General features: G+C 27.1%; 3 protein-coding genes across 17 annotated transcripts; 1 reads left to right on the top strand and 2 right to left on the bottom strand.

Moving 5' to 3' along the window:
• On the bottom strand, positions 1-24,090 carry LOC145183554 (uncharacterized). Of its 15 annotated transcripts, none has more exons than XR_016451472.1 (33): positions 22,760-23,020; positions 22,382-22,487; positions 21,905-22,070; positions 21,753-21,813; positions 21,608-21,634; positions 20,903-20,968; positions 20,707-20,783; positions 18,219-19,235; positions 18,106-18,141; positions 15,421-15,493; positions 13,575-13,730; positions 13,294-13,441; positions 12,750-12,817; positions 12,208-12,333; positions 11,666-11,793; positions 11,334-11,498; positions 7,545-7,608; positions 7,356-7,441; positions 7,067-7,118; positions 6,675-6,787; positions 6,515-6,572; positions 6,133-6,310; positions 5,992-6,054; positions 5,786-5,903; positions 5,399-5,456; positions 5,118-5,284; positions 4,935-5,014; positions 4,802-4,867; positions 1,800-1,839; positions 1,508-1,712; positions 1,269-1,326; positions 1,030-1,114; positions 1-251 (listed from the first exon to the last, which is right to left on the bottom strand). XR_016451472.1 is itself a non-coding variant. In XM_090083950.1 (33 exons), the coding sequence occupies exons 2-32, from the start codon at positions 23,727-23,729 to the stop codon at positions 1,031-1,033; spliced, it is 3,987 nt and encodes a 1,328-aa protein (XP_089940076.1). In that variant the 5' UTR covers positions 23,730-23,775; positions 24,003-24,090; the 3' UTR covers positions 1-251; position 1,030. The 15 variants fall into 15 exon arrangements, 8 of the variants coding, with proteins under 8 accessions (XP_089940076.1, XP_089940078.1, XP_089940075.1 ...); XR_016451477.1 differs by having other exon boundaries at positions 1,030-1,110; positions 12,213-12,333; XM_090083950.1 differs by lacking the exon at positions 22,760-23,020 and adding exons at positions 23,727-23,775; positions 24,003-24,090 and having other exon boundaries at positions 1,030-1,110; positions 5,992-6,310.
• On the bottom strand, positions 23,866-25,919 carry LOC145183557 (uncharacterized). Its single transcript, XM_080058945.2, has 2 exons — positions 25,791-25,919; positions 23,866-25,036 (listed from the first exon to the last, which is right to left on the bottom strand). The coding sequence occupies exon 2, from the start codon at positions 24,982-24,984 to the stop codon at positions 24,004-24,006; it is 981 nt and encodes a 326-aa protein (XP_079915071.2). The 5' UTR covers positions 24,985-25,036; positions 25,791-25,919; the 3' UTR covers positions 23,866-24,003.
• Positions 25,920-26,266: 347 nt separating this feature from the next.
• Positions 26,267-27,376, top strand: LOC149889451 (uncharacterized). Its single transcript, XM_090083956.1, has one exon. The coding sequence runs from the start codon at positions 26,300-26,302 to the stop codon at positions 27,374-27,376; it is 1,077 nt and encodes a 358-aa protein (XP_089940082.1). The 5' UTR covers positions 26,267-26,299.
• The last annotated feature ends 199 nt before the right edge of the window (positions 27,377-27,575 follow it).

The following is a 27,575-nucleotide window of genomic DNA, read 5'->3' as shown; positions in this document are numbered from 1 at the left end:
TTAATCATATAATTAAATTGTTTTTAGGTCTTAAATGCTTAATTATATTGTTTACAACTAGGCAGCTAAAGTTACACAATTGTTCTATAATGTTTACTATAACAGATTTTTAACGATCCAATATCTATCGGAACAGATATCTAACGATCCAATATCTATCACAGATATCGGAATATCTACCGGTATCGAAAAAACGTTTAAACATCTTGAAATTTTGCAATACTTCGATGTTTTCTCGGATTCTTTTGAAGCTGAAAGTGTAAAAGTAGAAAATGCACAATTCAGACATAACTTAGATATTACAAATAGCAAGTTGTTGCTCGAGCTTTTTATAGTTTAACAAATAAAAACAAATAAAAAAAAACTGAAAATAACGCATTGAATTAAAAAACTTTAAAACACAATTAAATGACGTCACACATCACGATAATCAGAATAAATTTTTTTAAGACAATTTTAGCCAAATAATTTAAATTAATCAAGATTATCAAAAATTGATCCAAAAAAAAACTTTTGAAATCGAGCGTTAAGGGTCTGCGTCTTGGAATTGTTTTCTCGAAATGAACTGGGACAAGCATAACGAGACAAGAATTGTCCCGGAAAAAATTGGCGAATAAACTGTCCCGGAATAAAGTTATAAACCGGGACAATAAATTTTTCTTTCGGAATTTAAAAATTGTGTCCTGGATATCAACGTCTCGTCTTGTCTCGAGTAAAGAAATAACGAGACGCAGATGCTCGACAAGCATTGATAAATCAATTGTGGCTAATAAGTAATACGGGCAGGTTTTTTGTGGGAAAAGCGGCGTTACGACGTAAAAAGTGGTGTTAAAAAAAAACAACAAAAAACAAAATCTAAGAAAATCTGGCATTTTTTTAAAATATAAGAGCAAATTGTATATTTCCCTGTCTTACTGAATTAACAGGGAAATACTTATTTAGCTGGCAAATGTGGGTTTAGCGAGATTAAATTCATCATGAAGAGTTGAATTAAAAACCTGAATTACTTAAAAGCGTTTTAAAACTTACCTTATTTCTTGTCTTTAAATAGTTTGGCCGAAAGTAATCTTTCTGGCCGTTCATGGCGGTATAACGAGACTTGAGAATCATCTACCTTATACAATAAGAACTTTTGTTAAAAAATCACATACTTTTTAAAAATGGATTTTGAATTCTTACTAAGGTATAAAATACGATAAAAGCATTATTATGTCATTAACATTATTTAGTTTTGCTCCACTTTTAAATGTAAAGATAAAAATATTTACCGCGAAATGAATTTCGTGCTATCTCACGGTTGGGTTTCACTTTACAAACTTCGGAAAGCTGTTACAATGAATACGAATATAAGCATAATAAAATTAAATAAACGTGTTATAATGAAATGGTAATAAAAAAAAAAATGAAAAGAAAAAAGGCATGTTTTGTTAAACAGTTTTACAATATTTTTAATTTGAGGTCAAAAAAACCTAAAATACTTATAATTGAGAATTCAAAAACTAGCTACCATAAGTGGTATGGATCTTCCAGCTAAATAACTTGTATTAACTTTTGGAAGCGTGAGAGGTTCATTAATTCTCGTAACAGAACTTTTCGCGTTGTATTTTGTAACTTTACCGGAATGATGATTAATTTCACTTCCGGTGTAAAAACTACGAAGTTCCAATGAAGATTTTATGTGAGAGTCAATGGACCGTTGTTTGATCAACGACCTAAAAAAATTGTGTTAAAAAAAACGTTTTTTTTTTCTTAATTTTTATTAGTGGAGATTTTATAAATACTAAAATGATGTAATAAACCTTTCAACTTTTTCACACCAACTAACAGTTGATCGGCAATCTGAAACCAAATTTAATTAAACTTTTAGGTTTTTTTTTTTTTTTAAAATTCAGGATCAATTTGGGTTAAACAGATCCATCGCTAAAAAATCATCTTTTAGTACAAATACTTTATCTTAAAACAGCAACATTTTATTTCACGTAACCATTATTAAAAGTAATAAAAATACTTAATAAGTTCAACGATGCTTATTTACAGGGATAGAGTTGCATACAAAACGTCTTGAAGATTAGTCAATATCTTATACTTGCTCAACTATGTGTTATATTTGTGAATGACCGTTTGATTCACAACTATCTTTAAGATATTTTGTCTGTAAGGATCACTATATGGCATATTATGACGTGGTAAGTCGGTGGAAAACAAATAACTTGAGAACGTTACGGTATGCACTTTACATTATGTATAAGGTCAGCCTAGTGTTCGGTAAGAAGAAAAAAGAACGAAAATTGTTATACTACTTTGGTAGAGAAATAAAAATTTATAATATTAATAGTGTAGTTGATATGCGCAAACAAGTGGAACGCAGATTTCGTTACCAGGTCGGTTGACATATCCTCTGGCGGTTCTCATATCCTCATATCCTCTGGCGGTTTTCAGGTTGGACAGTAAAATCACTACAGGACGTGTTAAAATAATAATTCCCCTTGTGACGCAAGCAAAGCATTTAAGAACACTACATGTTAAATCAATAAAGATTTTATTTCATTTTATTTGACAAGATATTGCTCAATTAAATATTAATATTGCATCTTATATGGTAAAGGAAATTTAAAAACCGTTTTTAGCAAAGAAAAAGACGAGTATAAAAGCGGACGATTCGGACAAATCGTTTTACAAAGTTAGAAATGAATTGCAATCGTGAATACATTCAGAAGTTAAGCAGTGGATTTTAAAAATGATTCTGACGCACAGTGAGTCAGAAAGAAAAAAAAGGCAAAAATTATATAGAAATTATAATTTTAAAATTATATAGCCATTAAATATAAAAATGTGATACATCAATATTAGCCTTATCGGGTTAAAAAATTCATATTTAAAATTAGAAACTTTACGCGTACCTAAGACGCGTAATACGCATGCGTACTCGTATCAGTGTCATTTACGCGCGCAAATAATGGTTTAAAAAATTTGAATTCCTTGATCACAAATACCATATAATACCACATAATTTTTAAATAAATTTTACATACACCTAAGGTACGTACTGCACACGCGTATGCGTGTTAGAGTTTTTTACGCGCACAAAGATAAATTTATATAAAAAATTTCGGTTCCTAAAACCAAAACGCGCTCATATACTAATTAAAATAAAAAATTTGGAAAATACCGTATTATCTTATCTTACTTTTCTATAAGCGAAACAAAAGAAGAAAAAACTATTATTAGCAAAAACGGCTTTATTTTGTTATTACATCATTAATAAAGTAAAAACCTTTGGGGAAGTGGTTTTCCACTTTTCAGATTTGTTTTTTGAAACTAATCTTAGATATTACAGCATCACTTCTGATCAAGAGGTATTGGTACTGGGTCATTTGCTGTATGGTTCAATCTTTGCAAATTTCCTTATTTAGAGCTTCTTGTAAATCCTCAGAGTAAAAACCGATAGGCAGTTCTAATGGCTCAGAAATCTGCGCCCTATGTTGCAAGAATATCTTTGTAGTGTAAGAGCAGTATTTCATAGCAACACTGTCCAGATCTTTCAGAGTTCAGTTCATAAGCGGAGCATACTGATATAAGGATTATTCTCAATCTGATAGTTACATCTACCACTACTCCTATTATATCAGCGAAGATCTTAGCGTTTTCATATACCCGTTTGGCGGTGTTCCCAATATTAGTGTTGCCGAAACACTGTTTAGGCATTTCAACTATAAGGCTTAGCTCCTCTCTAAAACCTCTAAATTTTTTTTTTAGAATTTGGCAATTAGGATTTGGCAAAGAATGTTTTAATGTGCATCTTGTATCCCAAACGTAAAATATACTCAAAAGATCTGAGCCAGCAATCCAGAGTAGAAAGCCCCAAAGAAAAAAACCTTTTCATTGACTAGTTTAGATCTGTAAAGTACACCTTCAAACTTTCCCCCACTCTCAGCGAATATTCTCTTAAAGTCCTTGCATTCAGTAGCTATTATCCTTGTCAGAGTATGATTAAACATACTCTGTAGAGGAGTTGAAGCAGATGATCAAACTCATGATTAAACAAGTAAAAAAAAAATCAATTTGGGACACTTTTTTCAAGATCTTAGGAGTAACAATCTAAAATCAAAATAGTGTCAAAAATATTGATTATAGTTACTAAATATCTTAAATATGTCTTAAACTTAAATTTTAAACTGTTTTTTACCCATATCAGCCTTAAAAGTATTTTGTGTGCGAGTTTCGTAATAAATGAAAATAAAATAATAAGTCTTAGGAAAAGGTGCAATAATTGGTGAATCCATAATAATTAATCAACAAGCAATTAATTCTTATCTTCTGTTGGTATTAGTTACATTACAACTCAATTTATTAGTTCCTAGCAATTGTTTTTTTTGAGGGGTTTTTGGCCGTTTTTTTGGATTTTGACTCACTGTATGGCGGTGTATGCTATTTTACTGTAATGTGTTATGATGCCAACTAAACACCTTGCTGAAGTCAAGTTACTTTTGTCATTAAAAGAAACCTTTGTACTCATTATGAAGAAGCTAGAGCCACATCAGATACAATGTGGCGGTAGGAAAATACTTTTGAAGTGGATTAAGGTAAATCTATGAGATTGTAAAGAAAAACCTTCGAATATCTGTTTGCATTAATGGCAATGTTGATGAACTAAGATTGATTAGGATAATAATAGTTAAATGGATTATGATAAATGATGAAAAATAGATGTATCAGAATGTAAATGTAGAGCAAGAAAAGCTGAATGTCTTAAGAAAATGAAATTCAATAAAACATATTGTAAGATCTAGAAGGTATTTACCTCGAGCCTTTGAAGGCAATATCGCATCATGTTTTCTTTTCGTAGAATAAAACCTTTCATAAGGATCTTAAATAAAAAGAGATTTGTTTTATTTAGTTAAAAAATATATTATATTAGTAGTTGTATAATTTACCTAAGTCTTTTTTCTTTTTTACTCCCATTTTTCTTGCCCTTTTTAACACCAATTCAGTTGTGGTTGGACTAAGAAAACCCCTGAAAGTTAAAATTCTATCGTAAAAAATGGTAATTTTTCAACATTTTGTCATTAAGCCTCCAAGGTTTTTATGAAATTTAAATATTTTTAAAAATAACAAACCAATCTTTAGTAATAGAGTTAGCTTTTTTTATGATTTGTGAACTAGTTGACTTGCTCTGTGTGGAAGATAAATTTAAGAAACAAGTGCCATCGTCGGTAGTAGACACTGGCCTTAAATGAGACGCTGGAGCATCCCAAACTTTATTAACTGACAAACAGCTTCCAGACTGAAAAGATGCAATAAAATATTTCAATGAACAAGAATTGTGCAATAAGTGGTTTATTTTTAAAACTTAGTCAAAAAAAAAATTTTTTTAATGATGCATACAACAAAATTTTACTTCCAACTGCTTTGATGTTATAAAATGTGACGTTGAAAGATTTGGAGAGTTTTTGGATCTAATGAAAAATAATTACTAAAACTGCAACTATATATATATATATATATATATATATATATATATATATATATATATATATATATATATATATATATATATATATATATATATATATATATATATGTTTTAAAGATGTTAAAGAAATACTTTTTTCTTTAAAAATTTTTATTTTTAACACACTCAGGTTTTAAAAATACTCTCAAACATAATGTAAAAATGTTTCAGAACATTTTAAAATCTGCTTGAAAATAAAAATGAACAAAAAATGTTTCAAGGAACAATTTTAAAAAATACGCTAAAATTTTAAGTATATTAAAAGTAACTTACTGTTGAAAGAATTCAGGTGGATTCCAAGGAATATCAATGTATTCAAAATCGCCTACATTCACTTCTTGGGTGTAATCAAAATCACTATCATTTGAATCATCATCATTTTGCACCATGTCTACAAGCAAATCTCTTGTAAAATTAAACTTTGAATCACTTGATTTGTGATAATTAGAAGTGATTGATTTAGTAATCACTAATATTACCTTTCTCAAGATTTCTATTGTAATTTTCCAAAGACCCGAAATCTTCAGGAGTTTTAATGTCATCTTGAGTTAAAGAGGAACTTTGTAAGTTTAATTTTGATTTATCATAATTTAAACAATGAAACAAATCATATTTATTACCTTTAAATAACTCTGTTTTTGAATTTATCATACCAAGTTTTTCTGAATTATCAAACAAAACCTTTTTATTAAGAAGCACACAATTATTCAATTCTTCAGGATAAATGCCATTTAACTCTAGATTCTTCTGGGAAGTTGACAATTGATTTTTTTTGTACATATATTGTTTAAATAATCTCTAAAAAAAAGAAAAAAACTTTTGTTATTTTTATCCAAAAGCAGAAAAAAGAATTTACATAAAAGCATCTCACTTTCTACTTTAACATTTTTTAAAATTTTTTTTTAAAATCAAATTTAATTTAAAAAAAAAATAAGATAAGGAATTATTTTTTATGTTCACTAATCAATTTTTGAATAATACTTTAAAAAACATTTAAAATACCTGAATCTTTTTTGCACTGTCAGCTCTCTTGGTTTCATTTTCTTGAGTTAGGCTGCAGCTAAAAAAAATTAGATAATTTTAAAGAAAACTGTATCAAAACTTGATTTATCTTTACCTCGAGGTCATTATGAGTATCCTTCTAAAAACATAATTTCTCTACCTAACAGCTAAGAGGTCATTATGAGAATTTTTCTTAAAACAGGTTTCAAAAATGTTCTGACTTATTTGAAAATGTCTGGAAAGTATGTCAAGAAGTGCACTGTAGGCATTAATCTAAAACAAACATTAAAGTAATATATATAAATCCTATTTTCCAAATTTATCAAATTTATGATTTTAAAATTGTTTTGTAAATTAACAACAATCTTTTTATTTACAATAACTATAACTAAAAAATCATGCTATTATTATTTGCATTTTTGATTGAGAGAAGATTAACTAATACTTGTATCAACTAGTGTCTTAATTAAACATCACCAATATAAAAATATTTTCTTGTTATTATTTATTGGGATATAAGTTGTTGAAAAAGAGAAACCTATGAATTAATACCTGCAATTGAAGTTTCTTTAACAACAAATCGTTCGACAACTGAGTAAAGCAACTTAAAAAATGTAAACAATAAAAAAGTTCAGCAGCTCATGCAATTCCACAATTAAAAGTTGTAATATCTCTGAGCATATATCAATTAATACCAAATCTTTGAAGAATGCATAAATATATAGTAGAAACTTTAGCCATACAGGCTTCTGCTGTCATTATTGAAAGATCAAAAGATATAAGTTCTGATTTATAGATTAAAAACATCATAGAAATGTAAGAAAAGAAAATATGTTATTACAATAAGTCAGTTTCAATGTGTTCCCACGCTGTATTGTATTCTTTTATTTGAACTTCATTGAAAAGTAAAGATTCTATATCTTCAGTCTTAAAGAAAAGTTACCGATACTAAACTTACAAAATGTAAGAGCAGAGACAAAACATCTAAAGACATGATAAAAATAAGAGATGAAATCTGTATTGTTTAAACCTCTGAAGTAAACTCTTCTCCATCAATAAGTTTAAGATATGGTAAAATATGATGTATGCTGGATCTGGAAAACAAAAAGAAATACCATTTTCATTTTAAAAGTAAATTCAATAAACTTTAGTTCTTATTTTTTACAGTTTATTAATCAATTTCGCAAATATTTATTGGGGTGAGCACTAAATTTACAGCTTGCTTTTTATTTAATTAAATCTAACATACTCATAAATAAAAGAGAGCATTTAAATAATAATGCTGCATTGTGAAATAGCTCAGGGTTAAAAAAAAAAAGTTTGTGATTTTAAAAAAATACTACTAAAAAGCGAGCAATTAAAAAAACCTTACAAAAATTGTGCTTTATTTGTGTAAATGTTGTGTTTTGGTAAAACATCAAAGAACAACTTTTTGTGAATATAAAGAAAAGAGTACAAATTTTTTGGTCAGTATTTGTGATGAATCGGTCAGTATTTTTTGAAATAAATGTTCAGTATTTTTTGGTCAGTATATATATAATTTTGGGTCAGTATTTTAAACAAATGGTCAGTATTTCACTTTAGCTTTTTCAGTATAAAAATTAAAATTGGACAGTATAAAAATAAAATTGGTCAGTATAAATATTAAAATTGGTCTGTATAATATTAAAATTGGTCAGTATAAATATTGAAATTGGTCAGTAAAAACAGAAGTTGGTTAGTAAAAGCTTTATTTATACACTTTTGAAAAATATTTGATCTCCAAATATTTAACAATATGAAAATGTGATCAGTCTCTTAGTAATGCTTTAGTAGCTTTTTTTGGTCTCCCACATTTTCTTTTTTCACCAATAGGAACATCTTTTGCTGCCAGTGGGGGTTTGCAATACTTCATTCGAATTGCAAAACCAACAATATGTTTGCACATGAATTTCTTAAAGAAATCTGGACAACTACATACATTATGTGACCAATTTTCTTCATTCTTGATCATAGTTAAGGTCCAGACCTTAAAAGCTTTTTGTTTAAATTGGTCAAAAGTCTTCCATTTCATTTCTTTAATGAAATCTATTTCTGTCTGAGTAGTTTTTATTTCATCATTTGCAGGTAAATAATATTCAGTTGATTCACCCATTTGTTTTAATGAAATTGATTTGTTGGTCTTGGCCCACTGGTAACCTTTTGTCCACAAATTTAGTATAATTGTTGGTTCTTGGCTGTATTTTTTCATGATTGTTTAATATTCATTTGACCATTTTGCAACCATCTCTAACGCAACCTCTTTAAATCTTGAAAATGGATGCCTTTCCCTTAAGGTATCTTCATCTTTCACCACTCTATTAAATGATTCAAGAGCATTATTAGTACTTGGTGTGAAATGTCTAAAGCCTTCATACCAAGTTTGATGAGAATTCAACCATTCTGCTTTAAAGTACCTAGAAAATTCTGGTTCAAGTGTTTTCCATTTTTTCAAAAACAAACCTGAAGCTTTCTTAAAGATGTCTTTATTCTGACTTTTTTGCAATGTGTCTATATCCTCAATAAGTTCATCTTGATGGGTTTTGTTCACCATTGCCTCAGCCTTCTTATTAACATTCTGACGCATATGTGCCCAACACATCACCATATCCTTTTTGCCAAAAACATCAGAAAATGCATTTCGAATTGAATCAGCACCATCTGAGATTAATACTTCAGGTTCATACCCTCCCTGGTTAATTTTTGCCAAACCATAAGAAATGCTTTCAAATATAAACTTGTAATCTGCAGTTTTTTCATTGGAACACATTGCCATTCCAAATACATGAAAATGGCAATCCATATCAGTGGTCCCAACTAGTAACACAGGGAACCCTTGCCAATTTAGTTTGTACGTAGCATCAACATGTAATTTATCTTTTCCTGAAACTTGACATAAGAGTCTTTTTTGTTGATACAAAAATTCGAAATATCAAATTGTCTAGGACATCATCTTTTTCTTCTTCGACATCTGAACCATCAGAGTAAACTATTTTGTAGTTTACTATGAAAGGTTCATCCTCACTGTTGGGAACATTATTATTGTCTATGCACCATTGTTCTAACTCACCAAGAGAAATTGATGTACTACCATATTTTTTCTTTTTGTAAGCAGTTATATAGTTTTGGAGTTGTTTCATTTGGATTTGGTGGCCATTATCTACAAGGGTTCTTAAAATTCTTTTTGGTTTCATAAGCAAGTCACACATTTTGTTGATTTCAGTCTTTAAAAAAATAGGGATGGCTTCTTTGGACATATTGTTACTGTCATGTTCATGTCTATTTTCAGTTCTGTAAATAATTACATTGTCACTTACTGAATCAAATAACAGATAAACTGCAGCATCAAATTGCTCTTTGTGTCTTTGAATGGCTTTACATCTATAGTATGATTTTTTTCCATCGTTAGTGTAATTGGAATAATGATAACTCCATTGATCTTCTGCTGTTATTGCTGAAAAAATTTTTGAGAAGAATTAAATAAAAAGAAGAGGAGAAAGAAAGAGAGAGAAAGAGAAGAAAAGGAAAAGAGAGAGAGTTATAGGAGAGAGGAAAGAGGGGAGAGAGCAAAACGCATCTCCTCTCTCTCTCTTCTCTCTCCAAATGTGCAATGAATCTATATGTTTGTAGACCTAAATGGCTTTTAGGCCTAAAAGTTTGTTGACCTAACTGTAAGGGACCTAACTGTCTGAGAACTAGCTGTCTGATGACTTAAAAACTGTTTACCTGCAATTGCATCTTTCTTATTCGGGTATGTTTCACATCTTATCCATTCACGTTTTCGTTTCTGTTTCCTTGATTTCAATGATGCTTGCTCTTCTATTGTCTCAATTTCTTCTTCGCTAGAGGACTTGTATTCTGGAACAAAGTTTTCCATTTTTTTAAACTTTCTTTGTTCAGTGCTCAGATAGAAATGGCAGTCTTATTTGTAAATTTTATCTAATTACTTTGGTCAAAGTTCACAATACTTTAGTTAAATAACAGATCATTTTATTTAAGTTACAGATCATTAAATATTTGTTTAAAATACAGATCGTTTAATTTAAAATACAGATCATTTTGCTTAAAATACAAATCATTTTAATTAAATAACTGACCACTTGGTTAAAATACTGACCATTTAATTAAAAACTGATAACTAAATTAATTAACTGACAATTAATATATAATACTGACCATTTAGTTAAAATATTGACCATCTCAATAACATACTGAAATTTGAAAATAAAAAGATACTGACCGACTCATTAAAAATACTGACCCAATAAATGTCACCCTAAAGAAAATGGCTTTGATTTTCCAGAGACTAAAAAACATACTTTATGATATCCTTCTGAATTTACTTATATAAATAATCTTATCCTTCTGAATTTCTCAAAACTTTTAAGCAACCTAATGAAACCAGTTAGACAACCTTTTGAGTTAAACGTTTGATAGATTACTTTTTAGAATAGAAAGTGATCTTTTTTTTTCATACTTTTAAATTATGCTAAAGACAAACTTTAAAAAAATATATATTTTTTGGTTGCTTAAACTATCTCTTTTAAAGCTTCAAACTTTCTTTATAATTTAAGCTTATTTCACACCAATAAGAACTTTAATTGTAATCTACACCTGTTCCTAAGATAATTAAACTGTTTTCTTTCATGAAAAAAAGGTTCAATTAAGTGTAGCAATTACACAACTTTGTTTTGTTTTATGTTTCTGACCAGCAGTAAGAACAACAGTAGGTTTACTAAACTTTGTTTTGAACAAGTTTTTAAAATTGAATTCCTGATTTAGCTTGTAAATAATTATCTACCTGTAGCCAGATACACTTGATATAGGATTTTCTTTAACACTTAATTTTGTGAGGTGTTTACATGCAGATAGACCAGTCAAATCTTTTAGCTGGGAAAATAAATTACCATCAAGATGAATTTCCTTAAGGGTCATTAAATTCTCCAGCAAAGGCACACTTGAAATGCTAAATAAATTTATCACACATTTAAAGTTTTAAATAAAATGGAAAGGAAGCATTAAACTTATTTGAAAATAGTTTTGAACCATAAAGCAATCAATATGAAAAGATTGATTAAAACAATTCATAAGCTAGAAAAAGATTTAAAGACTTAAGTATTGAAACAAACTTACTTATTAGCATTCAATGCAAGAATACTTAAATTTGGCAGCCAGTATATGGATAAATCATTAATACTTGAAATGTTATTATCATTCATATGAAGTATGTACAACAGAACATTATTTCTCAGCTGAGGAACCTAACAAAATATGAAAAAAAATCAGCAAAATTTATGTAAATTTAAGTAACAAATATACAAGAGTAAAAGAAACTAATTGAGCATCAGTGTTTAGTTTTTCCGTTGAATCACTAAACTAACAATGAATAAAATACAAACTTCTGTACCAGTCTTTTAAGAAAAATTGAATTTTTAAAAGTTTATTAAAAAGTAAAAGAAACTAATTGAGCATCAGTGTTTAGTTTTTCCATTAAATCACTAAACTAACAATGAATATATTACAAACTTCTGTACCAGTCTTTTAAGATAAATTGAATTTTCAAAAGTTTATTAAAATGTAACTTTTTAAAACAGCAGGTTTTGGTGAAACAAATTTATACGCAAACATAAACTTGATTGGTATTTTTGAAAAATAAATTTAACAGATTACACTACCTTACTTAAATTATTCCCACAAAAAAATGCTACTTTTAACAATGGACAATATTGAACTTCATCAACACACAAAATTTGATTGTTTCGACATGAGAGATAGGTAAGTTGATTGAAATACTGCAAACCCTAAATAAAAACTTTTTTTTATTGTTTCTGATATTAATTAGATGAAAATTAAGAAAAAAGATTTAACTTAGGAAATAATAAACAGAATTTAAAATATAAAATTGAAATGATTTTACAATTAATTTTAAATCAATTTATTTTGATTTGTGTTTTTTCAAACATGTACTTTATGGGAGAGAAAAGTGTGTATATGTATAAATTGTAAAAAAATAAAAAATAAAAACTTGTCATAAATGAAAATGTAACCCTCTACCAATCAAAAGCCTATTTTTAAATATTCAATATTTAATATGCTTTAAAATTACAAAAAACACAAAAAGCTAATAAAAATTGATTTCTAAAATGACAAAACCAACTATATAGGTTTTTTAATTGACTCAGAATTCATGAAAATAAAATATTTATAGGGAGAAAACCTTTGTAGAGATGAGTTGATTATCATCCAGATTCAAGTATGTCAAATGTGAACAGCTTTCAAGACCAGCTGTAAAATAGAATTTTAAATCATGTTAAAAAGGATCAGTTTTCATTAAAAATATTTATCAAAAAATGTTTTTAATACATGTGTATTATTTGGTAACCATTAAAAATACAGTTTTTTAGATTTTGTTTAATTATCATTTTTTTTAAGAAATACTACTTTAAATCTTATTAAAAAAGGATCATTTTTTATTGAAAATATTTATCAAAAAATAATTTAAATATGTGTTTATTTGATACTTAAAGTAAATATTGCTTTTTAGATTTACATATAAAAAGTACACTATTTTTTTTTTTCAGAATCATTTATATAATTAGTATTTATAATAAATGGAATTATATCCTTTTATTCTTGCACTTAATAAAAATAGTATGCTATCTAAACAATATAATTTCCTTAACAATAGGCCATGAAAAATTATATTACCATTTCTACTTAACTAACTCTTTAAAAAACAAAAAAGAGAATTTATGACATACAAAGTCTTGTAATCAAATTATTTGATAAGTCCAAGTAAAACAAGTTCACTAAAGAATCAAAACCAAGAAGAGAAGTCAACTTGTTGTTTGATAAGTTTATAAAGCGTAAATTAGAAGTCAGATTTACCACAACTTCAAAAGAGCATTTCTAGAAAGAAAATAAAACTGACACAACCAATGAAATTGTTTTTACAGTACATTAATAAAAAAAAAAAAATTTGGTCAATCTAGAGGAATCAGTGCAATAAATACAAGACTTTGTGAATCATTTAGTTACTCACTTGTATTATAAGTAGCTTTAAATTCACCAGACTTTTCATATTGATAGATTCGATTGCCACAACACCATTTATTGAAAGACATTGAAGATTGGTAAACTCAGATAACTCTCTGCCATATGTGATAGATTTAGAACTGGTAAAATTTAATTTAATTACCTAAAAGATCATTTTTTATTAGCAAACAAATACAAATAAAAAAAAAAAAAAAAATGCAAAAAACAAAATAATCTGAATATAGTAGAATCAATAGTGATTTATTTGACAAATCTTTTTTAGCACAAACTTAATATAAACTTAATCTTTTTTCAACTTACAAGATAGTAAATAGGGTCAATTAGGGTAAAGCAGAACACTTTAAAAATTTTATTACAGAAGTATAACCAGGCCTATGTAAAGACAAAGTAGGACATAAATGTTCTGTATATACTTCAAATAACATGGTAAAGTGGGATACTTTTGGCAAAGCTAGAATACAGAATTTTGAAAACCGGCACATAACTATAATATTTGATACCACTCTATTGTAAATAAACATTGTTGCAATTATTGCAAACTACAGTACAGTTAAATAAACAAAATTACTCTAAAATAACTTCAAACATTTTAAAACACCCAACAGATATAATAGCACTAACAAAGGCAACTAAAATGTAAAAATGTGTAGTAAATCAGTCAGACTTGGTAATATGAAAACTGAACACTACATAAAGCTACTCAAGCAGACTAGAATAATGTCAGTGTCCAAATTCATTTAAACTATTGTATATAATATAAATGTATGCTTTGCACACAAACCCATTCTCCCCATGATATTACCAGACTCAGCACATTATTTGTGCATCCAAACAGGACAACTGATATAATGAAGCCAATTTTCATCTAATTTTCTATCATCCAGAGTTTTATACAGTTTGTTACAGTATCCACAAGGAGCATGATCACCAATATAAACAGGCTTATTAAATGTTTTTTTTTCTTGTTAGCCAAGTTATTAGTGACACTTGCTCCAGTGAATCAAATCAATGTTTTCAATTCTATGTACTCTTCTTATTATTTGCCACCTTCTATGTCTTCTGCATTTTCTGTACAATGCTTCTTTTAACCAATTTCTTAGAGAGATTCTTTTTGGCAAGAAACTCAAAATGCTCATCACTTGTTAGTTTATATGATGACATGTGCAAAAAGATGCATCATGAACAGTTGCTATAGCACATTGACCACCAATGGAGCAGGAAATGATGGTGATGAGCTGGTCTCAAAAACATCCACAGAAAGAATTAGAGCAGTTGTGACACCATATTGATAACTGATTGAGTATTTATTGGTGGTGATGAGCTGGTCTCAGAAGTAGCAAGAACCGGTGCAATCATTTCTGCCACATTGATAACTGAAAAGTTGGCGGTGATTATGTATAGGTGTCAGTTACAAGTCCCACTTTGATAACCTTGACCTGTCTCACTTTAACGAACAGTGCAAAAAAACCAGGACAGACTTTAATTCAGATGAAAACAATTATTCTAACACAACTGGCTGCACTGACCCAAAAAAGTCAGTTTCAGGATTGAAATTGATGCAACAAAGAAGTTTTAAATATTTTTTTTCGTCTCACTCTAAATAACGAATTATTGTGACATATTTAAAATTTGTCTAAATAAATGTGGTGTCATAAGCAAGGTGTCTTTATTTTACTGTCCTACTTTACCCTAATTTTTTGAACCATTACATAGAAGCATTATTACCATAATAATGAATAAGAGGAACCTTACATACTAAAACTAGAAATTTAAAGATAAAATGAAAAATCCAAGATATTATGGAAAATCTTAAAAATATAAAACTAAAATACTTGATCTGGTTCATTTGCAGTAATATCTTCTTCATTTATTAAAACTTCACTTCTTGTTTTATGTTGCAAAGATCTAAATTTTATTAATGCGAATTAAGATATGACAACAAAAGATGAATTTATAAAAAAAAAAAAGAGATTTAAGAACAAATTTTTTTTAAATTTTTTAAATTAGTTTACATTTACTGCAATATTCTATATACAATAGTGTTTCTTAACTGGGTAATTTGGTTTTTTTTTAGTTATCTAATACCAGAGTAATATTCTCTAAATTGTCAAGGCAATTATGGCTGATTTTCTTATGAAAAACTTACTTATGTAAATCAAATTCTTTAATTGTGATCAATTTTGACTGGTAAAGGAATCCACTTTGCAAAAAAAAAAAAATTTCTTCATACAGATTATCCCAAAAAATGACAACTATTTTGAAAAAAAGGTCAAAACCAAAAAAAGGTCAACAAAAAGGATGGCAAAAGACCTTAATGTATATAAAGCAACAGTGAGAAGGGCTGTCAAAAAAAAAATTAGTGCCAACTCATCCCCAGAAGCAAAATAATTCTTCTTACTACCCACTTTAAGGGTCTCATATTGAAATATCCTAAAAGCTCCTTTAATTTTGAAGAAAAAAAAATATATTATTGTTTTCTTCAGACAAAAAAAAATTTAATTATGGATCCAGCCAACAACAACTGACTACTGTTTTATCACCAAGTAAAATGCCAAGGAAGTTTTTGATGCCATCAGATTAGTCCAAAAGTCTAAGCATCCTGCGGAGGTTATGGTTTTTAGACTCATTGAGACTATCAAAGGTGCCATCACCAAGCAGTGGGCTCAAATGTTAGAGTTGTATGTTAAGGTTGTGTGCTCAAACTGTATTCATAGCTGATGGCGGCTAAATATTAAATATTACTTTGAAAAAAATTTTTTTTGTGCATGATTTTAAAAATTAAAAAAGAACAGTTAAAAAATTTAAACATCAAAATTTCTTGCGATGCAAATATGTAGAATTTTTTTTTAGCTTTATGACATGCATTAAGTTTGTTAACAAAATAAAAATTACAACATTCACAACTTTAAAGATGTCAATTCTTAAAGAAAATCAAATACTGGAGACAATTTAGTATTAATTATCATTGCAATTTTTTTTTAACAAGATTTAAACCAGTAAAACTTAGGAGATTTAAAAAATAGCTTGTTTATCAGCTTTGAAAGCATTGGGAACAAGAAGCCTTATCTACTACCTTCAAGCAAATCACAAAACTCAAGTTAAGAGAAAAACCAGTCACTAGCAAATCTATCAAACTAGTCAAAAGAAAGAGACAGACCACCTTGGGCAAGCTGATATGCATATTGATTGCAACAAATTACAAATAATACACTATAATAGTATTCTACTTAGGAGAGTATTAGATGTTGAGAATGAGATGCATTAGTATTAGATCAGAGTTAGATGACAACATTTTTCCAAATAGTCGTCAAAATCTTAGGCATTGATTCATGAAAAATTTTAGCAAATCTGTCAACATTATTGAGCAAAGAATCATTAAGATTAAAAGAGGAAGAAGTTGCTTTTTTAATCAGTTATTTTTAAACCCACTTTGATTAGAAAATGTTGTTGCGTAAATCCAGATTGACATGGTTTTATTGGTTTCCAATCAGTTGGAAATATTTTGTCCATCAAAGCATGAAAACCGAAAGCCATTCAGCTTGTTAAGTGATTGTCTAAATTTAAAATGTAATTGAACAATGACATAGCAGCAACAATTACTTATGATGCTGGTGTCATGATGAAGTTTTGAAAAAAGACTAGCCTAATTCACATTCCCTATCTTGTATTAGCAACTCATCTTAACTCATCAACAATAAAAAAGCAAATTGAAAATGGTTCTTGAGATTGCTACAACTGTAAATAAGGTTTACAAAATTGTCAAAGCTGATTTTTTTTTCCTATCAGGAAATATAACTTTCAACCTCAAAACCTTATTTGGAAGAAAAAAGCTAAAAAAGTCTTTCTAAAAATGCTGCAAAAATTTTAGTTGAAGTAGCAATGGTCCAGCAGTTTGAGCAGACTTTGAGGCTTTGAACAGAAGAAAGCCAACAAACTATATGATGTTTTTACCTCTAAATTGAAATGGTTGTTGAAAAATTATGCTAAAGATGCTTTTCTTTATTTCAAGAAAAAACTGATTATACTGTTTAGTAGCTGAGAGATCAAGGAACATCAATGAGCTTTGTTCTCCCAGAAAAATTTGAAGTCTAATCTTGTATACTAAATGGATTATTTAAAATCTCCCAGATAGAGGTTTCTGCAACACTGAAAAAAAAGAGAAGAATCTACATTTATTCAAAAGCTTGAGCATTAAGTTAACCCTAAAGATGATATTGGATCTAAAATTATGAAGGAAAGATGAATTAATATAAACATGTACTTTAAAGATAAAAGCACATATGGAACTAATTCTTTTTAGTCTTTTTAAACTTTGATCTTTGATCACTGCTTATTTAATGTCTTTGTTTTATTGTTAAAATATTGATTACATAATATTGATAAACTAACCAAAATTACCCTGATAAATTTTGAAAAAACCATTTACCATGGAAAAACTTTTTTGTCAGTAAGCCAAAGAAAGTAATTTTTTTTTTTTAGCTTCCAAGTAAATTTAAAAGAGAAAAAAAAATTTATACCTTAAATGTATAGGTGCTTTATACTCTGGTAATTTACTGAAAAGCAAAGAAATAAAACAAATTTAAAAAAAAAAAAAAAAAAATTAACAAAAAGTAAATATTTTCATTTATACCTCCTTGAAATGATAAGCCATTCTTCACAAAGACTAACAATTCTTGGTGACACATTTGAAAATAAGTCTAATTTTGAAGCTATTATTACATCCCCTTGAGTGTTTTGTAAAACAGTGCTGTCAAGAACATTTAACATATTCAACGCTTTTTCATCATTGACAAGCTTAGTTTTTTCATTATTAACAGGCTTGGGTTTTTCATTGTTGACAAGCTTGGATTCTTCAATATTGTCTTGCTTGTCTACTTCATTATCATTATAAGTATCTGTTTTTTCATTGTTGACAAGCTTGGATTCTTCAATATTGTCTTGTTTATCTACTTCATTATCATTATAAGTTTTTAAAATATTACTTGGATTTTGATCAACACATGATAGTAACGCATTAAAATGAAGATCCCCACTTCTTAGTTCTAAGTTATCTTGATCTTTGCTTAATACTAAAGGATTTAAAAGTGTAGTCTCAGCTCTTGATTTTGCAGGATTTAGGTTAATCATAACGAAAGATTGTGCAGACTTTAAATGAAGTTCACTGTTTGATACTAAATAATTCAGCACCATATCTTCATTAGGTTCTGAAGTATCTAAATAACTTTCATTCCTCAATTTGGGGTAAAGGGAATGTGAATTCTTCAGTGGTAATTTATTATTTAAAAGGAAATCACTGTTTAAATCTTCAGGATTAAAATGATTGTTAATATTTGATTTTTCATAATGAAAATCTAAACATTGAGGATTGCTAAAAAAATCACTGCTAGATTGCACCAAGCCTAAATGTAAATCCTTGATAGATTCTAAATGGCTTTCACACTCTAATGGTTTAGTCTTTAATTCCACACAAGGTTTTATACTAACATCTCTTCCTGTAGGAACATTTTGTTCAAGGTCATCTTCTGCATCCCCACATTTTATCTTTAATTGCTCTGTAATATATTCTTCTTTGTTCTGTATTCTGTAAACCTCAGGTAAATCTTCAAACTTCAACTCTTTTATCATTCTTTTAAGTTGTCTTTTTAGCCTTATATTGAAAACGTATACACATTTGTTCAATTTCATTTTTTATCAAATACAAAAACAAGCAGAAATGTATTTTCATTACAATAACAGTTCTGTTTATTCTTGTATTTGACAATAAGTTAATGAAAGCAAATTGATTTAAAATATTCTTCAACTTTAAACGCTATTTAATAAATTTGTTAATCTACTTCAATATTTAAATATTTTTTAAAAAATTCAAATTTAACTAAAAAATGTTTATCCATTAGTAATTTTAATCCTCTATTTGAACTGCCTGGCCACATACTAAGTTTCACTTCTTTTTTTTTTTTACATTTCATTGTTTATTAGTTAATCACTTTAATATACAATGAACTCATCACCCAAAGTAAAAAAGCACATCTCAGTTTTTTTTATCACTTTCATATAAGGCCATAAAATCACTCAATTCCATACAACATAAATATAAATATAAAATTAGTGCCTTATTTTGATGCTTTCCTTAAGGTGCTTGGTCTTTAAAGATAAATTTTCTGAAGTTCATTAAAAAAATTTTCATGGGCTTGAAACAGCAAAAATGTTTGGTGTAAAAAATATATACTCAAACTTAAATTCATTTTTACTTTGGGAAGTAAGTTTAACGTATTTAATAACACTATTGATCAATGTTTTTAAAGAATATTTAGTTGTAGTATAGGAGATTTTTTAATAAAATTTATAGCTTAGTATGTCTAAATGCATAAACTATTTTAAAATTTTATTTAAAATAAATGATATATAAATTGAACTCTATTTGTTAGTATTTTATTAGTGGGAAAACCAAACACCATTATTTAATTTATATGCAAATAAAGCCATTAAGTATACAAAAAAAGTCTTGATAAATTAGAACTAAACATTTATATTAGCTTTGTAGTCTGGTAAAAAAAAATTCTGAACTAATTTAATAAACTGGATTCAAACATTTTCTTTATTTTATTAATGAAATTATATTAGCTAAAATTGTCATTTCAACTATTTCAATAAATTTTGTTCATTTATTTGTACCAATGGTGGATTTGCAAAGGAGAAGGATTTAAACAAAACAATCCACCTTATGGTATAAACATTACCTACTTAAGCTGATAAACTAAAAAATACATAAACACAAGTTGTTTTGGTTAAAAAGCTTTTGGTTAAAAAGCTTCAGGTTAAAAAAGTATTTTCTGAGTAAAAATGTGTTCTGAAAAAAAACTTACTTGCAAAAAACTATGCTGCATTTAAAAAAGATTTTTTTTTGCAGTCACAAAATAAGTTCACTTTTTAAAGTGAACTTATTTTGTGACTGCAAAAATTTAACAAAACAACATTAATAACTTTGGAAACTAGAACTCCAGCAATGTAATAAAAATAATTAAATATTACAAGCATAAATATGAAGCAGACAACAGTAAAAATTACAGTTAGATATAGCAAGGTAAAGTGAGAAATATGAACTAAATAAAGAAGCAAACCTTAGGCGTTTAAAAAATTTTTGAATGCAAACAGCAGCTCTGATAATCTTTTCTTGAGAATTTAATTTGATTTCTTGCTAAAAAATTATACAAAGGTTTATGGTTTTATTGCTGATTTAAAATGCAAAAAATTTGAATTACAAAAACATAAGCAATGATAAACAATTATGCAATACAAATAAATTATCAAAATTACTTTTAAAGAAAGAAGATTTTGTTTTTCATTAAATATCTCTTCATCTAACAACTTCATATTTTTATCCTGCAAACGTATTAAAAAAAAAAAAAAAAAAATTAAACACAAGGTTTGAAATGTTTCATGCCACGCACAAGGTTTAAGGTTGTTTTTTAAAATATTGTTTTGAATATTTAAAACAGGTTATAACTTTCAGCAGTAATCATTTACAAAAAATATTTAAGAAATAAAAAGAAAATAAAGTTATAATAGAAATAGCTTTCAAGAAACTATATTTTTATGTAATCATATCCTCTAAAATGAACAAGTTCAATATTGGTATTCTAAAAAAGTTAACACTAAACATTCTTTTGTCCATGAAGAAGCTTTTTCTAGTTTGTTTTATAAAATGGGAGTTAATCAAAATTTAAACTCATTTGAAATTGGTGTTTTAGTGTTTGGTTCTGTAAGTTTAATATAAATATTTTAAAATGAATGACAAATATTAAAAATGGTTTATTAAGTTTGTTTTCCAAGCAATTTGTTACTTTATCATCAAACTTTTTTTTCCTTGCTTGTTATTTTAGTGCTTTGTTATTTTATTTAAGTTTATCTAAGTTTAAATTCTTTTTAAATGAATATTTTTTTTTTATTTTTTAAAAATTTTCAAACAAGATAAAATAAATAAAAAACAAGTTCTATAACACATTTTAACAAAAGTAATACTCTCTCTTCAATCAGTAAATGTGCCTCCTAAAAAAAAATTAAATATATATATAAAGTTAGTACAAATATAAAAAGTTAATATAAATATACAAATAAGTATAAATAACTTTTTTTTGACAAAATACAATACAAAAATTATACTTACATCCTTCAGGCTTTCTTTGTTACTTTTTCTTAGGTCAGCTGACAAAAATTCTTTTTGCTTTCTAAATGGGTGTACAATAATTTAGATTTCATAGTTATACTTTTTCCAAATTTAAAATAAACAAAATTTTGAAAAAAATTCTAAACTCTAACTTCTTTTCAACACTCTGTTTTTTTAGGAGTTTATCCTTAAATTTCATCTCATCAAAAACATCATCATCAAAAATATCTTTATCATCAAAAACATCTTTTATGGGCATCTGCTCTTTAATTTCATTGAACTCATGTTCTGCCTTGGTTTTTTCTTCTTTAAAAATATCTAAAAACATAACAAACTTTAAAATACTCACGCTGAATGTCTTAAATTTATACCATAACATATGATCTTTCAGATATCCAAGACTTCATGAACCAAGAATAAATGAAACTAAAACAGTACCTTTTCAAAAAAACTCAAATAAATTAGCTGTGGTTTATATTAGTTTTGTTGGGTTTTTGTAAGTTTTGATTTTGTCTATTTGACTTCTAACAGACTCCATGAACTGATTTTACAAAAAAATTTCAACTGTTTTTTGGACCAAAAACAAAATCTTTATGTACTTAAGTATTAAAAAACTTTAAAATAACTACCACTTGTTTCCTCATTCACTTTTTCAAGGAAAATCTCTGTCTTGTGGCCTCTTTCTGCAAGAGCTGAAATATATGCTGATAAAGAAGATTGGTAAAAATTTGTTTCCTAAAAAAAGAATGCAGTGTACTAATACAAAAGATTTGTTAACATTTGTTACCTAAAGAACTTTTCTATCATATTTTGATCAAATTCCTATAACTTATTATACATAGGTTCAGACTTTAATTCAAATGTTTATTTCCATCCGCAAATCCTGCACCCTTAATTATCATTTTCAAGCAAAAAAAAAACAAACAAAAAAAACAACCAAATTACTTTAAATGCATCTAAGACTTTTGACTCATCTAAAAACCATAAACAATAAACTTTATGACTACCTCAAACAGCTGATTGTCAGTGTGATGATTTTCATAATCATCATTCTCTAGAGAGTTGATATCAATTGCCCTTAACTCTTTTTCAATAAGATCCTCTATTTCATTACACTCATTTAAGCTGGCTATCAATGAAGACATTCAATGTTGTTTTTTTAATAAAGGAACTATTTAATATCATGCAACCATAATTATATGTGCATCTATTCTTATTTTTTTATACATCTGCTTTTTAGCTGCTTTTTGATACTTTTTATTAGCTAAATTCAAAAATTTTACAAGCTTTTATGTGTTTTCTTCTGGGAAGGAAGTAAACAAAGAAATTAATTGAAAACTTCAGTATCAAATAAAAGATATATTGAATAACACATTGTACAAGCTTATAAATATCTACTTCAGTAACATCCTAACATGTAAGAAAACCCACAAATATATAAATATTTCTGTAATTATATATAATATCATGTGATTATATAATATATCTCTATAATTCTATATCTGTGTATTCTATTCATAATTCTTTCTTTCATATATACATAAAATATAGCATATAAAATATAATATACATATATATATATACTACATAGATAATACAATGTGTGTATGTAAAATAACGTGATTTTCTAATTTATCTAAATCAATGTTTGTTCAAAAAGTCATTTTTAATAAAAACTAAATTAAAATGTTGGTGGCTGTATTTAATTAACTATTTTAATTAAATAATTATTATTGAAAACATTACTTTGTAATGTAGTAAACCATTTACTTTATAAAGAAGAAAGAGTTTTAAAGTAAATTTCTACTATTATCAACTTTTAGTATATAGTAAATTCTACACAAATTCAAAAATAAACATTATTTTAAAATACATTTGAACTTTTAAATATTTCGCATTAAAACTAAGATAAAAAAATAAAAGATAATAAAAAAGTTATAAAATTTTGAAATCTGATCAACATAAATATCTTACCATTCTCAAATAATACTTTGGTGTATAAAATAGTGCTTAACATATTTAACTAAACAAAAAAATTTAAGACTTATAATTTTAAACAAAACCAATAAAAACACTTTAACAGTTTAAACTAAATTTTAAAAGTTCTGCATTATGGTCAATATTAAATTTTTTTTTCTTTAAAAAAAAAAAGCAAACTACTTTAAGCAAAATGTAATGTAATTCAAAATATTAAACCGCAACCACTTAACAGACAAGACAAAAACATTTCCAAAAAATATTGTCACATACATCACCTTTTCCAAAAAAGCTTTATTTTTGAAGTAGGAGAGAATAGAGGTTGACTTTTTTGTAGTTTCTTCGAAATGTTTTCGTCATTGGATAAAACGGATTTTTGAGACAGAAGTATATCTTCCTTTTTGCAAGATTTTGTTAAATCATCAACATCCATTAGCAAGGATTCATGGTGTAAATAAAGTTCATCACGCAAAAGTAGCTCATCTACAAGCTCAGAATTAATTTGAGAAATATGTACCTCAAGTTCTTCTTTCATTTTCTTTAACTCAATTATATTTTTTCTATGTATTTCATATATGAGATCATCATCTGATTTTTCATAATTTTCATACATTTTAAGGCTAGCAAGAAGATGCATAGAGGCTTCAGAAGGCTCTAAAGAGTGTCTTCTTATTTGATCTATAACAGGTTCTATGTTATAGTCTAGAACATCACCAGCTACATAACCAGAATCACAAGATGCTATATTTCTTTCTAATTCAATACATTGATATTTACTTGAAAGATTTGATTCAACTTTATTGTAATGTGAGCTGCTTTCATTTTCACTCTCATCACTATCAACAAAAACCATCTGCATATTTGAAGTTAACTGTGAACTATATCTAGCACTTGCTGATTCTTTTTTTTCATTAATTTCCTCTCCATCTATATCTTTCTTTAGTAAAGAATCAATTATTTTCCAATCTGTTCCAGAAGGTGGAAGCATTCTCTCCTTAATATCATCAAACTCATCATCTGAAATATATTGGTTATTAAAACCAGGCTGATAATATTTGCCTAAAAATTTTTTAGACTCTTGTTTAATTTCACATTGATCTAAACTATCATTGGAAAGATCTCCCAGGGTTTGATAAATATTTCCAACAATACTTTCTTTACTACATGTACATTTTTCATACTCTCCATTTCTGCAAGATTGACATATTTCTGAAGCTAAATTCCATACTTCAATATGTGGAGTAACACCTGCCATAGTAATTGATATCGAACTGGTGAGGTGCTCTTATCAAAAATTTATTACGAACCTAAAAAAATTATTATAATTGATTATGCTGAAATTTTTTACCTTTGCAGATGAAAAAATGACTTCAAAAAAAGACAAAAACAAAAAAAAAGAAAAATGTGTGAAAAATTTACATTGAATTTCCCAAAATAATCTCTTATTTGGAATGGTAAGAAATCTATTTTAAATGAAAAGGTCTTTTATGGAATGCAAATAGAGTTGAAGTTGAATCAATTAAATTATTATCAAGAAAATTAATGAGTAGAGAAATTGTTAAAGTAGCCTTCTTTCTTCATATTCACTTTAAGTAATCTATAACTTTGTGTATGTAAACTTAGATTGCAACATTATCATTATAGAATTCATTTGTTTTTAAAAAAAATTTTCCACCTGTAATAATAATTTTAGAAAAAGATGTTTTAAAATTTATAGATTTGCATATCTAATAAGAATTTATATATACAGCATATATCTAAATCGACTTAATATACTATCCAAAAATAACTAACTACTTAGCTATAAACACAAAATGGTATTTAAGCTTTTAGTGCTTAAGTTAGAAGAAAATTTAATCAAGTAGAAATACAATTCAGTTTATAAACTTTAAATTATCATTTGTCTGTAGTTAACTGATCGATTTTTTAAATATAAAATCTGATGAATAGTAGTTTTAAAGGCATTGTAAAACTAAAGAAAAAAAGGGGAAAATTAAATATTTATTGCTGAATAAATTTATAAAAATTGTATTAAATATTAAATTGTAACTGAATACTTACATAGTCTTGTTTAAAAAAATAATATATTTTATCTAAATTCACAACGTTTATGCAAATAAGTTTTTTTTCATGCATCGAATGTGGTAGGTGCAGAACTTTTTTTTCTTCCAAAAATAAACACACTCTTCGTAGCGGATATTTTAGGAAAGGTATTCCTTCATAAAGGACTTTTTCAAACTGTTTTATCGGAAGCATTCTTTAAACCAAAAAAAAAACACTTTTGGAGAGAGTGTCTGTGAAACTTTACATGGCTTCATAAGTCCGAAAGTTTGATTGCTTGATAAAATTAAACAAAAACAAACATGTTGCTTAGGAAAATTTTTTTTTTTGCCATGAGTATGTTTTGGTGTTACATGTACTAAAAGCAAACCTACATACAGATATGTACTTATTCAGACTAATTATATTTTTATTTAAGTAGTCAATCTTTTGTTTTTTTACCTATAAAATGTAAAAGTCATACACAAATCCATAAATTGTTTTTTAATTTCTTATAGAAAAATTTTACAATGTACAATGATTTTGTAAAAAAAAAACAATTGGCTGGAGAAAATTCTCTTTCTGAGTATATATTGCCTTCCTCTGCTTTCAAATTTGATCTTCCAAATTTTTCCTTAATAAGCAAAGAACGTGTGAAACGTAACGAAGCTTTTCTCGAAAGAATACATGCAACATTGGATTCTAAAAGTTGTCAACCTATATCTATTGAAGAAAAAGCAGCAATAAAAATTCAGAAATTATTCCGTGGTTATATTGGTCGTAAGAAATACTTTGAACTGCTTTTTGAATCTATTCAAAAAGATGAAGATTTAACAAATCAGTTTCAAAAGCAACAAATAATAGAAAGTGAGGCTTTGATTGAAAGTTATCGCTTGGAAAGAGAGTTAGACGATGAAGTTGTTGTAGTTAGAAATAAGTTAAGATTCTTAAATGCAAAAGCTACAATAATACAAAGAGCATGGCGTAAGAAAAAATGTTTATACAAAAAGGAACATATATGTTGCCTTTGCAACGATGACTATTTTCCAAATTTGTATGAATACTATAGTAAAACAAAGCTGCTTTGTTTTTGCTGCAAACAACACAAAGTAAGTGGCTGCTCTAATCTTCAGGAAACCTGTTCCACTGCCATTCTTGAAGAAGATGTTTTAGCAAAATATATATTGGACAATAAGGCTATAGCAACAAGTTTGCTAAACCCAAATTCTTTATTATTGAGGAATATTGATAGAAATGAGTTTGTTAATAATCTAGAACAAGAATATAACCCTGAAAATGATATAAATCAAACTAGCTCTGAAAATTATGATGAAAAAATAAGTAACAAATTTGTATTATTTCAGAAAGTTCTTGAATCACCAAAAGTTCAAAAGTATTTAAAATGTAACAACGAAGTATTTAAAATTGTGGAGTCTTTTAACATTGAAAATTTATCTTTAAAAGATTTGAATTGGTTAATTAATCACTTAGAGCAGCAGGTATCTGATAAAAGTACCATTCTTGTAAACCAGTTGTTGATTCGGGATAATCTTTTTGCAACACACGATTCTTTATTGTTGGAGTTAGATCATTTAAAGAAGGTTTAGGCATAAATATATATATATATATATATATATATATATATATATATATATATATATATATATATATATATATATATATATATATATATATATATATATACACACATACATACATACATACATATATGTATGTATGTTTGTATGTATGTATGTATGTATGTATGTATGTATGTATGTATGCATTACTTTTTATTTATACAGT

The sequence above is a fragment of the Hydra viridissima genome, unplaced genomic scaffold, assembly GCF_058129835.1.
Source record: "Hydra viridissima isolate aposymbiotic clone 2 unplaced genomic scaffold, HvirCarnegie_v1 scaffold_4, whole genome shotgun sequence".
NCBI classification, from domain to species: domain Eukaryota; kingdom Metazoa; phylum Cnidaria; class Hydrozoa; order Anthoathecata; family Hydridae; genus Hydra; species Hydra viridissima.
Note: the sequence above shows the minus strand (reverse complement) of the source record. Positions and strands in the feature narration are given on the sequence as shown.